The sequence below is a fragment of the Lissotriton vulgaris genome, unplaced genomic scaffold (assembly GCF_964263255.1).
Source record: "Lissotriton vulgaris unplaced genomic scaffold, aLisVul1.2 SCAFFOLD_590, whole genome shotgun sequence".
Classification (NCBI taxonomy): Eukaryota; Metazoa; Chordata; class Amphibia; order Caudata; family Salamandridae; genus Lissotriton; species Lissotriton vulgaris.
The window spans coordinates 1,020,142-1,032,312 of NW_028245615.1; the positions used below are offsets into that span (position 1 = coordinate 1,020,142).

General features: G+C 44.2%; 1 protein-coding gene across 1 annotated transcript in view; it reads left to right on the forward strand.

Moving 5' to 3' along the window:
• LOC147666337 (uncharacterized) overlaps positions 1-11,933 on the forward strand; it is a 34,619-nt gene extending 22,686 nt beyond the window's left edge. The window contains exons 2-4 of the mRNA XM_086949121.1: positions 1,817-1,906; positions 10,497-10,637; positions 11,569-11,933. Coding sequence (XP_086805247.1) covers positions 1,817-1,906; positions 10,497-10,637; positions 11,569-11,933 — 596 coding nt within the window. The remainder of the gene's footprint in view (positions 1-1,816; positions 1,907-10,496; positions 10,638-11,568) is intronic.
• The last annotated feature ends 238 nt before the right edge of the window (positions 11,934-12,171 follow it).

A 12,171-nucleotide genomic window follows, 5' to 3' on the forward strand; every position in this document is an offset into this window, starting at 1 on the left:
GAATAAGTAAAGTTTGTATAACTGTATAGTTGAGGAAATGGAGGTGTGATTGATTCTTTGCATGACTGACTAGGTGTGTGAGTAACTCCATGGATGAGTGACAGTCTGTGAGTGTCTGTTTACACTGATTGTATCTAAGGTTATATTAGAGTCTGAAGAGGTTCATCGTATTATCACATGAATGATATCATCAGTGATGTGATCAGTAATGTCAAATGAGATGTCATCAGTGATGTCATCAGTGATGTCATTTGAGATGTCATCAGTGATGTCATCAGTGATGTCACTGACCATGTCATGAATGATGTAATATGTGACATCATCAGCAGTGGATTGCGGGTGCGCGATATATAGTTAGTGCAACTAACTATATATGGAATTTCAATGGTTTTGTGTGAGTAAAATAAGGTTTTGTAAATGCGAATTCCTAACTATATATGGTCTATAACCTATGGTTTTTTCAGTGAATTTTCAAGGTTTTGTAAATGCTAATTCCTAACTATATATGGTCTATAACCTATGGTTTTTTCAGTGATATATATATATATATATATATATATATATATATATATATATATATATATATATATATATATTTATACATATATATATATATATATATATATATATATCTATATATATATATATATATTTATATATATATATATATATCTATAGTAGTATAAGTATTGTTATTGTATCTTTCTAAATCTTGGCTGAATAAGTAACGCGATGACTGGTGCTCCTAGTTACATTTCCGATGTATTCCGTTATATCTACTGTAATTGTATGACACTGGTCTGTGCTGCTCTTCTTCACTGACTCTTGCGTGTTGTTTCAACTTGGCGCTAGCTTTTGCTGTTTATTGATGTGAGATTTTCTTTATTGTACAGAACTGAAGTTAGTTAATGCTATTAATAGAGTCTTGTCCTTCCTTTGTCCGTCAGTGAAATAGCGGTGGATGGATAATTGTACGTAGTTTGCATATTGTATCATTTTCTTTTCACGGCCTTCTCTTCTGCATGAATCCTCCTCTGGCAATGAATGCTAAAGTTACTTTGTTCTTCTTACCTCAGCCAGGGCCGGCTTTAGGCATGTGCAAGCTGTGCAACTGCACAGGGCCACCAAACGCCAGGGGCCACCACACCAATATATATCCTTAATTTAATAATCCTCTGAGGATGGATACATATTTGCGTGGCGGCCCCTGGCAGGGATTTGGTGCCTCCGGCTCTGTTCCACTTCCAAACACCCTGACTCCCCCCTCTTCACTGGCCTCCGTGCTCCGCCCGACCTCCTCTTCCGGGGCGCCCTACCTACGCTCCCTGCCCAGGACAACCATGAGCCTAGAGCCGCCCCTGCCTCAGCCCTCCATAGAACTGATGTAGTTTGTTTAGTGAGTGGGTAGGCTTAGCAGCAGTAGCATTCAGTCAGTAGCAGAACAAAATATGATGCAACGAACGTACAATTTCGTGTTAGTATGCACAAAGTTAAGCATGTCTCCTCCTTGTGATCTATGCATTTTGCTGGCAAAAATAAAAAAGAAATGCCTACTTACAGATAATTGATTACCCCATTCTTGAATCGGTGGTGTTGTTCAAGTGTTACTGCCTCTGTGTTACTTAGTAATCTGCAATCAGAATGTGTATGGAACATTTGATTTGTTTTCTCCAAGTGTACAGTCAGTGAATCCTGCAAGGCAGTAGTCATTTGGTAGATCAATGTTTGTTTCTTTTAATGTTCTTGCAGTGGTTTTTGAAATGATGTCTATGTTTCACAGCACTCAATGTTTTTCTATTTCTTACATGAACCACAGAACCCAGGGGCAAGCAGAAGGCTGGGACAGAGTCGGCGGGTGAACCACAGGCACAGAGCTCCTCTACTGAGGATCCTGCTGCTGTCCCCAGTAAGTCCAACAGTGCTTTCTTTTGGAACAATGATATTTCCCTAACTTTCTAACAGAGCTTTTTTTTCCAACCGATTAATGACATTTCCTTCCTAAATAAATTTTGACAAATGCTTTTTTGTCAAGTCAAGTCAAGTCAAAAGTGCTTTATTCGAGTTGTTACTCATAAAAGCATATTATACACAAGAATTTTTAAAAACAAATTAAATTTACAATCCAGCACATTGACGCAACACTATAGGTTACATATAAAAATTCGTTCAGTTAAAAGAAGAATTAAAACATTTGATAAAAATACTTTTCAAGATGAGAAACGCTGGAGTCTAAAAGCAATTATACAAATGCAAAAAAACAATTATCAAGACAGAGAATAGTTGGTTAACTAGCAGTCTCTATCTTGGTACATGGTCCTTGATAAATAAAAAGCAGTAATGTCAAATTCATGAGGGCCAATTTGTCACACAGAGAATAGTTATTTAACTAGCAGTCTCTGTCTAAATTATCGGGCAGAGAATAGTTATTTAACTAGCAGTCTCTGTCTGAGCATCCATGCCCACCCCAGATATTTTGCTGTAGCTATCAGGATCCAAGAAACTTGAGTCGTACAAATAATTCGCATAGCTACAGAACTACTTGATGTCCCAAGGTTCCTGCACATAGGAGCTAACCATACTCGTCTTGGAATAGCATATGATCCGCATGAAAACAGAAAGTGACCCAGAGACTCAACCCCCAACCCACAAGCTGGGCAGGTGCTGTTTCCACCTGAACCCCATTTAGCTGTCAATATTTTTATAGGAAGTGCACCAGCTCTCAGTTGGAATAAGAGCTTCCTGTCACCTGGTTTGGAGATGATATCCCAATATGGTTCCAAGACTGGATACATTTTGGCCTCAAGAAAGTGCGAAGACATGGACCCAGAGCTTGAAGCATTTAAAGTTTTAGTAGCAATCCATTCCCAATAAATATCTTTTAAGACACGCTTAGAAGGGAAAGATGTCCCAGCAGGGTCCTGCCATAAAGAACTCAACCCTAGCTCAAACAATATAGATTTCAATAATTTAAGCCAGCTTATCTTGTGAAAGCCATCAGCCTTGATCACATCCACAAAACCCGCGGCATAATGTGAGAGCTCAGGAGTGGTCCAGATTCTGCGCCAATACAAGATCGGGCGTAATCTGGCCAAGTCCTTGATTTGTTTCCTTCCTAGATCGTATCGGAGAGGCAACAAAGGAGTACTTTTAGGTGTACCGGTAAGAGTTCTTAAAAATTTATTTTCAGAGGCTTGCAGAGATGTAAGATTTTCAAAGCCCCACATTTCAGCGCCGTAGAGTGCAGACCCAATAGCCTTTGCTTCATATACCAATAGGGCTGGTTTAACAGGTTTAGTTAGCGATTTCCTGTGTTCAGAATTAATTGTGCCAGCTATTTGTTTGTGTCGCAAAATAGCAATATTTATATGCTGGCTCCACCTGTGGTCATCAGTTATTTGGATACCTAGGTATGTGAATGATTTAACTAACTCTAAAGGCCCACCACTCATCATAATTTTGGACTTAAAGCTACGCTGCGGCTTGAAGCTCATTAGTTTAGTTTTCATAGTATTCACCTCCAGTCCATGTTCCCCACAAAAGTTCTCAAAAATTGTCAGAGCCCGCTGTAGTCCACTAGGGGTTTTTGATAAAATTAGCGTGTCATCCGCAAACATTAATATGGGGATTTTTAGTCCTGCAAGAGAAGGAGCATCAACATTCGCAGTTACCAATCGAGAAACTACCCCGTTTATGAACAATGTAAATAGAGTAGGAGCCATTGAGCACCCTTGTCTGACCCCTTTTTCAACACGGAAATCAGGAGTGACCATCCCGTGACCGCCCCACTGAATTTTTGCATAGTTAGACTCGTGGAGGCGCAGTATCAGGGTTAGTAACTCATCGGAAACCCCCAAGCTATGTAAGACCTGCCACAGTTTTGCACGTGGGACCAGGTCGAATGCAGCCCGCAAGTCGACAAATGCCGCATACAGGCTACACCCCCCCAGAACCACGGTTTTCCACTGTAATAGTTGGAAGCGGAACACTTGATCGATCGTGCTTGTTGCCCTTCTAAAACCTGCTTGGAATGGAGATAGAATATTAAAATCCTCAGCCCAGTCGAGAAGCCTATTGACCACCACGCGACCCACAATTTTTTGCACAGTGTCAATGAGGCTAATAGGCCTATAGTTACAGGGCTGAGCTCGGTCCCCCTTCTTATACACGGGGATAATAACTGCACCCCTCCATGAATCAGGGACATCTGCTCCTTGAGCAATTGAGTTTATAAGCAAATGTATATATTTGCACCAGCGTTCACTATCATTTAAGAATATATCAGCGGGTACTCCATCTTGTCCTGGAGCTCGCCCGCGTTTTACTGCACAGATTGCAGACATAATCTCTTTATAGTTAAAATTGTCATCTTCAAAAAACTTCATAGCCGTACTGTCGTCAACTGAGACCCGGGTATTAAGAGTGTATTGCGAACTAAAGAATTTAACCCATGCCTCCTGTGAGGCGTTATTACTTGGTGACTCTTCAGCTCTCTCAGAACCCCATTTTACAATATTCCAGAATACTCTGGAATCCTTCCTGTCACTGGCCATTTTCAGTTTGCACCAGTGTTGCTCGTCCCAATCCTTCTTAGCTTTAGCAATACATACTTTATATTCTTTCCTGGCTAGAGAAACAGACACACAGTCTCGCTTCTTGATTGCCCGGCCAAGGTCGAGTCTTGCCTTCCTACAATCAGAGTTATACCATCTAGCATCTTTTCTGGTAATAACCCCCTTATGTTTATCAGGTCTTAGAAAGTGCGCCTTAATCTTACCAAAGAGGGTATCATGTATTTTGACCACTTCACCCAGATCCTTAGGAGAGGCATTAGCCAGTTCCATAGCTAGAATGGCTTGGTCAGTTTCACTGTTAATAATATCAATAGCCTGCTGATTTCTCGCTACAGTGTCCCAACGTAGCCTACGCATATTGTTCTCGGGGATAATGGGCGGAGGGACGAATTCATTCATGCAGCTAGAGTTTGATTCAGCAGGCCACCATTTGTGAGTCACACTTAGGGGGTTATGGTCACTCTCAGATCTTATGATGACTTCCATGTCACAAAGGGCAGGCCACAGATGCAAACTGCAGATCACATAGTCAATTCGACTTTTGTGCCTCCCATTGTCGAAAGTTGGTGAACCAATTCTGTCCCCAGCTGTTCTCCCGTTCATAGCTCTCAAGCCTTTTTCAAGACACAGTGCATTAATAGCTATAATGTCCTCTGTCCAACGGGAGACTGGTTTCAGTTGTAGTTCAGGGATGCCCCAGAAGGAATCCTCATCAGCACCAGTGAAAGCATCTCCCACAACCAATGGCTCAAACGTCCTATTAAGGTCTCCTGCTATAACGATGTTATTTTTAACGGAGTGCTCCTCGATGAGGTCGGCCAAGGTTATTAATGTTTCAGATCGACCTTTGGAACTCCTAATATAAATATTGTAAATATCAAGTGACCCTGTTCTGTCATTAGAAATCCTAATAAGCTGGATATCATTGTGTCCAGTAGCTATATTTTTAACTGAGAAATTTAGTGCTTGTCGAATCCAGATAGTAAGCCCCCCCATAGGTCTACCTTTCGGACCCTTGACAGCTGACACATAAAAATTCAAATAGCTTAATACAAAGACAGGATCGCAAGCCCAAGTCTCCTGGAATATACAAATATCAAATTGGGTAACAAAGCCAAGCCAGTCCCCACAATCGAGCTTGGATGTCAGACCAGCTATACCAGCATGGTCCCCACATTGGTGGCCACCGGAGCTGGGATCCCCCCCCGAACCGGTGACTAAGGTCCGCAATCTGGGAGTTATCTTCGATAACAAACTGACCTTCCACCACCATGCCAATGCCGTGACCTCATCTGCATTCTTCATACTCAAAAAAATCAAGAAACTTCTCCCATATCTACCTCAGTCAGCTGGCAAAACTCTCATTAGTACTCTTGTGTTCTCTAAAACGGACTACTGCAACTCTCTGCTTCTTAATGCGCAGGAAGGAGTCCTTAACAAATTCCAGACCGTTCAAAACGCGGCAGCAAGGATGTTACTTTCAATTCCCAAATTCACATCAGTATCTCACCGCTTCAAAGAACTCCACTGGCTCCCAATCAGGAAACGAATAAAATTCAAGGCTCTTTGTATAGCCTACAAGACCCTTAATTATCCAGGGCCTAAGTTCCTAAAAATAGCTCTTCATCCTCTGGAGCATCGCAGAACTCTTCGATCCTCTACTACTTGCATGCTGTCTGTCCCTCGAACAAAAAAAGCCACTTGGGGAGACAGGTGCTTCACTACAGCCACTGCCAAGTTATGGAATATCCTCCCACTGCATATCAAAACTGCCCCAACCCTCATCATATTCCGAAAGAGCCTTAAGACATGGCTTTTCTCCTCTGCCTAACTACCCTCAAAGAGTATGGAGTTCTCTGATCACTAGCGCCGAGACACCCTTAGGGGTATTTGTGCGCTTTAAAAATAGCAAAAATAAATAAAATAAATAAATAAATATTCCAGCAAAGTAGGTTAGCAACTCCAGACAAACGACCCTGGCGTAATCCAGGAAAAGTGTTTAGTACACAAGCCTCACCCTCTGGTTGGACAACCAAGTTATTCAACAAATCATTGGTAAGGCAATTAACATTCTGGGTAGATAAGCTATCCGAATTTTGATCCCCATTAGCTAGTGGTACTTGACTTAGATTTATAGGGAGTCAGTCACAGTCATCAAGATTGGAAAGGGCTGAAAATCTATTCTCTAGATTTAGACCCCTCTCTGGTTGCTTCACTTCCCTCCGTCCTTTTGTTGGGACAACGTTCCACTTAGTTTTTAGCATTGTTTTATTAGAGACCCTCCCACTACACTGATAGAAAAAGTCTGAGGTGAGTGGAATGATTTCAGTCGATCTCCGCTGCGGAGGTAGAAGGTTGGGTAGAATATTAGCCAAAACCTCTGGGTCAGAAAAATGTAGGATGAAGCAGTCACCCAGAAACTTCTTTGTACTATTGCCTATCCACCTCACCCTTCTAGCCTTTACTATTTCGTCAGCCAATTGGTGCCTACCCCTAGGAGTTATTACCATGTTATTTGTTAACCAATAAAGTGCTTTAGACAATAGGGATGAGGTAGATTCTTCCTGACCAGACTGCAAAAGAGGAACATTGGCTAAAACCAAGACCAATGGAGAGGCCTCAACTATCAACTCTACCGAGCCATTTACAGATTCTGGGGCGGAGGATGCATCTGAGGGAACATCTTTATTCTCTGCACTATCTAAAATGGATATCAAGGGAGCCACCGAAGGAACTGGTAGTGAGGAAGCCCCACCACCCACCATAGAAGAAGAGGCCTTACTGGACTCAACCCTACTAGAAACAGCATCTGGTAGTTTGCCTACTTCAGATAAGGTTTGATTCAGTAAACCCCCAAGGCGATTCACTTCCTTAGTGAGTTTATCAATTCTGCCTAACAGCGGATTAACAATGTCCTTTATCTTAGTGTCTATCATACTCACTAAGTTCTTAAATTGACCACTAGTAAGAGACATAGAAACGTCATCCAGAGTGACATCTTCTTCCCTTGCGGATTTGCTAGGGGGCGATGCAATCTTTTTGCGGCTTGATCTGAGCCCAAATCATTTCGGCTGTGGCTGTGGCTTTTTAGCCCCTCTGGTGGATCGTGGAGCGGGCACCGGAGTGGGGGCTTTGTCCTCGGGTAATTGTTGATCAGTCTCCATCTCACTCTCGCTGTCTAACTCAATCAGAACCGACCGGTTCATTACAGCGATATCAGCTTGGTCAGATTCACTTACAGGTGGACAGCAGGAGGTAGGTTGCTCCGTGGACTCGGCAAAAGCTGAAGCCGGCGAAGTTGGTGAACTCAGAGCAGACGGTGAACTCAGGCCAAGCGAAGATCTCCTGTCACTATTAATTTTGGCAACTACCTGAAAGATATAGTTGTCCATAGTGTTTTTTGCAGGGGATAACTTTTTGCCGGGCATATTTCACTAACAGACAATGCTTTTCAAAAGCACGGGGTAAACAGGTGCTCCAAGAGTCAACAATTCAATAAATAACCCCCAGCTATAACACAGGCTCACCTCCTTAAATCAGGTTTTCTAGCAGAGTAACGGGCCCAACCCAACCTTGTCCAGCCTCGGACGGCCTCAGACGGCCCGCCCTTTGTCCGGGCTTCGTCCGGGCGTCCCGCTCGCGTCCCGCTGTACGCGGCACTGGTGCCGAATTTCACCCAGCTGAGGGGGGCGTGGCGGGGAGGTGCTCCTGGCCCAGGTGTCCTGTGGGCGTTGTAGTTCCTGCCTCCTGCGTTGCAGCCTGGCCCCCTGCTACGAGCGTTTCCCGCGAAGCGGGAAACGCGAGAGGTGGTGTAAAGCGCTACCAGCTAGCGCTACGGGGCTCCAGGCTCTCAGGGTCACAAAGCGCCTTTCCTCTTTAGATGAGCAGCTGAACGGCGAAACGAGCCTCTCCTCAAGGCAAGTAAGTCTTTGAGGTGTTCCACAGTCCCCCGCGCTGGTGCCGAATTTCACCCAGTTGAGGGGGGCGTGGCGGGGAGGTGCTCCTGGCCCAGGTGTCCTGTGGGCGTTGTAGTTCCTGCCTCCTGCGTTGCAGCCTGGCCCCCTGCTACGAGCGTTTCCCGCGAAGCGGGAAACGCGAGAGGTGGTGTAAAGCGCTACCAGCTAGCGCTACGGGGCTCCAGGCTCTCAGGGTCACAAAGCGCCTTTCCTCTTTAGATGAGCAGCTGAACGGCGAAACGAGCCTCTCCTCAAGGCAAGTAAGTCTTTGAAGTGTTCCACAGTCCCCCGCGCTGGTGCCGAATTTCACCCAGCTGAGGGGGGCGTGGCGGGGAGGTGCTCCTGGCCCAGGTGTCCTGTGGGCGTTGTAGTTCCTGCCTCCTGCGTTGCAGCCTGGCCCCCTGCTACGAGCGTTTCCCGCGAAGCGGGAAACGCGAGAGGTGGTGTAAAGCGCTACCAGCTAGCGCTACGGGGCTCCAGGCTCTCAGGGTCACAAAGCGCCTTTCCTCTTTAGATGAGCAGCTGAACGGCGAAACGAGCCTCTCCTCAAGGCAAGTAAGTCTTTGAAGTGCTTTTTTGATTTTCATTATGTTTTCAAAATTTTGGGTATCTGTCCCTGCCTTTCTGTTCCTTCAAAGAGCCTCTGCTATGACTCTCTGTGCTACTACTAGTATTAGATTGTCTGTAGGTAAGCTTGCCCTGTTGCCCACTCTTTAGTTAAGGTATTAATCTTTTCAAAAAATCTGTGATAGAATAGCTGTAGGCACAGGGTCCACTCCTGTCTTATGCTTTTTCCTCTGTAATGTCTCTGCTTTGCCAATTGACACCAACCAAGTATGCATCCAGATGTTGGTCTAGTATTTTGTAAGCGTTAGTATACCACTACTACTCTTGTGGGTATTCTTCTATGCAGTCACATATATAACTATGTATGCACCAGAAAATTGGATGTTGGTGATAGGAAGGTTGGACCTTACTTACACCTCAGTCACAGAACTCTGAGGAACCCACAATTAACTGAACGACAACCTATATGGGCTCAGTCATTGGTCAATTATTCAATTATCCCACTCCTGAACCCCAATACCAAGATGCCCAATGCTTTTATTACACAATCCATAACCTAAGTAACCCCTTTATGCTCACTCACTCGTGTAAGTCTACAAGACAACAGACACTGAAAATATTCTTCCGAGTCAATGTGGTACTTCAAAAGCTTTATTTTGTTAGAAGTAAGTAAGTAACATCAATGTTTTTAAGTTGTTCCGTGAAATACGTCAAGGCCCACCAGAAAAAATCCAGAGTTAAAAAAGGCTGAAGTAATCTACATTTGTACAGCTACCAGTGCACGATAGGGAAATGTGGGAAATGTCGGAGACCCCTCACCATTGAACGTATACTGGTTACATATGCCTCTTTTTGGTAAGCTCTGGAAATCTCTTCTTCGTAGAAGGTAATCTTCTCATCTGCCGAAAAATAATGACAAAAGTGGTGCACGTTAGACAGTATGAAATACATATATGCAAGTTTTTTGCAGTCATGCTAAAAAAAAGGTGTAACCTGTAAGCAAACTCGATTCCACAATCCACATACAAAAAGTAAATACGGGCCTTTTTATTTTCTAACCTCTTCAGGTGTATGCATTGAACAATCATGTGGCCTCAAAGGCGTCTTCTCGTACTGCGCAAGAAGCTGCGAGGTAGCATGCGCAAAACTGTAGACATTGATGTACAAAGGTTACATAGTTCAGTCTAAATTTCCAAGGACTAGAGTAGCAGTAGAGATGAGATGAGCTTGGGTACCATACCATAACAAATGAATGCTAATATGTGTAGTGACTCTGCTGTACTATGCAATGTGGACTACTACTGATTACGTTGTACTTAACTGTTTTGCAGAACTCCATTCTTGGTGAACAAGTACAATGGGGGCTGTGCATCCATCTAAAAAGGTGTACTTATTTTTATAGGTGCAGAACCGGTACCATCCACCAGTGCCGACAGGGACAGCGGCGCAGCGTCAGCAGAGGCGATCCCGGAGGGGACAGGACCAGAGGCACCTACACCAGCACCAGCAGCAGTGGGGGAGGAGCCAACAACGGTGGGCGATGGTAAGTTACATTCAATAGTGATCCGCATTACTTGGTGGGAGGGGAAAACTTCCTCACTGTACTCTGAGATTTATAATGAACTTGAAGTTCTACTGGACAATGTATGACGCCACCTTTATTTGTCATTACCATGCTTAGCATTACCACCGGCGAGAATTGATAAAATAACAGGCCTCTTCTATCTGACTACAACTCAGCTGTGAAAGGTTGGTGGCAGACTAAAAGTCTTATCCACAACATGACCGCGATGGATTAACACTAAGGCGATCGATTTTAAGTATGATGAAAGGAGCAAGGAAAAAGCACCGATCATCTAATATAGAAGAATACTTTGGAATCAGCAATGCAGGTGGCTAATAGCAGTCGGATGCATGGGTTGTTGTGGAAGCATGGAAAGGGGAAAACACAGCTGCCTGCGTGGGTGGGAGACACACCCAATATCGGTGGGTAGTGGATAGTCTCAGCAGCGGTGTTTTGGTCATACCCAAAGGCAAGGGAAGGAGGGGACGACTGTATGCATGGGTCGTTGCTGGCGAAACACAAACCACCTAAGGTTTGTTGCGCGATATAAAGAATGATAGTCTCTACTAGACATTTACTACTAGCTGGCCCCTGTTAATTAATGTTAGTTTGAGACTGTCACTGTTCCCGGAAGCAGAGTATATGATATAAAACGAGATATGAAAAAGACAGGTGTTCGTATGTGTGTGACCGTTGAAGTACACCCATGCTACTAGGGCAGGCATAATGCCGTGCCAAAAAGTCCAACAAATTAATTATATAGGCCGTAGAATGTTCAAGATAGATACAACACCATTTTTTGTACTCAGCTTGCTTGCTTGTGCTACTGTGCCACTATGTGTTGAATACATTTTGTGTTCTTGATTTGCTGGGATTTTGGATTACAACAATTCTGTCTCTTTCTTTATAGTTACTCCTTCAAAACCAACAAGAAAGGAGTTGGCAGTCCGGGCCCAGCAGCGGAAACTGCAGGCCATCGTTGAGGCCTACCGCCGGCTGGTGGCTCAGGCCGAGGAGGAGGAGGAGGCGGCGGCAGCAGCTGCTGCCTCTTCCAATGCCCCGGCCCCCAAGCCTGCAGGAGTACGTCGCCGTGGTCAGGCAGCCGCCCGCCGCCAGATTTTTTCATCATCGGCCGCACCCCCACAACATGCATGCCAATGTAGGTGCCGTCAATTTCAAAAAAAGATTCTCCTCCGGGTAGCGAGGCTTGAGGATGAAATAGAGGAGCGGGTGAAGCTCATTGTGGACAAACACTTGAAAGCCCGCCGGCTTTGAGATGGACCCTGTTTGGTTTGCCCCTTTTTCAATCCTTTTGTTGGTGGGTGGGAATTGGGTGTTGGGGTTTACATTGAACTTGAAAATTTGGTTGGGGTTAGGGGAGGGTAGGGACAGCTGTGGGGTAAGATTTAATATATCTTTTATTTTTGTATCATCTTTCTTTATATTATGGTAAAATAAATGAGACACAAAGTAATGTTCAAAAGAAAACATTTGAAGTTCATTTGTGTTTGTT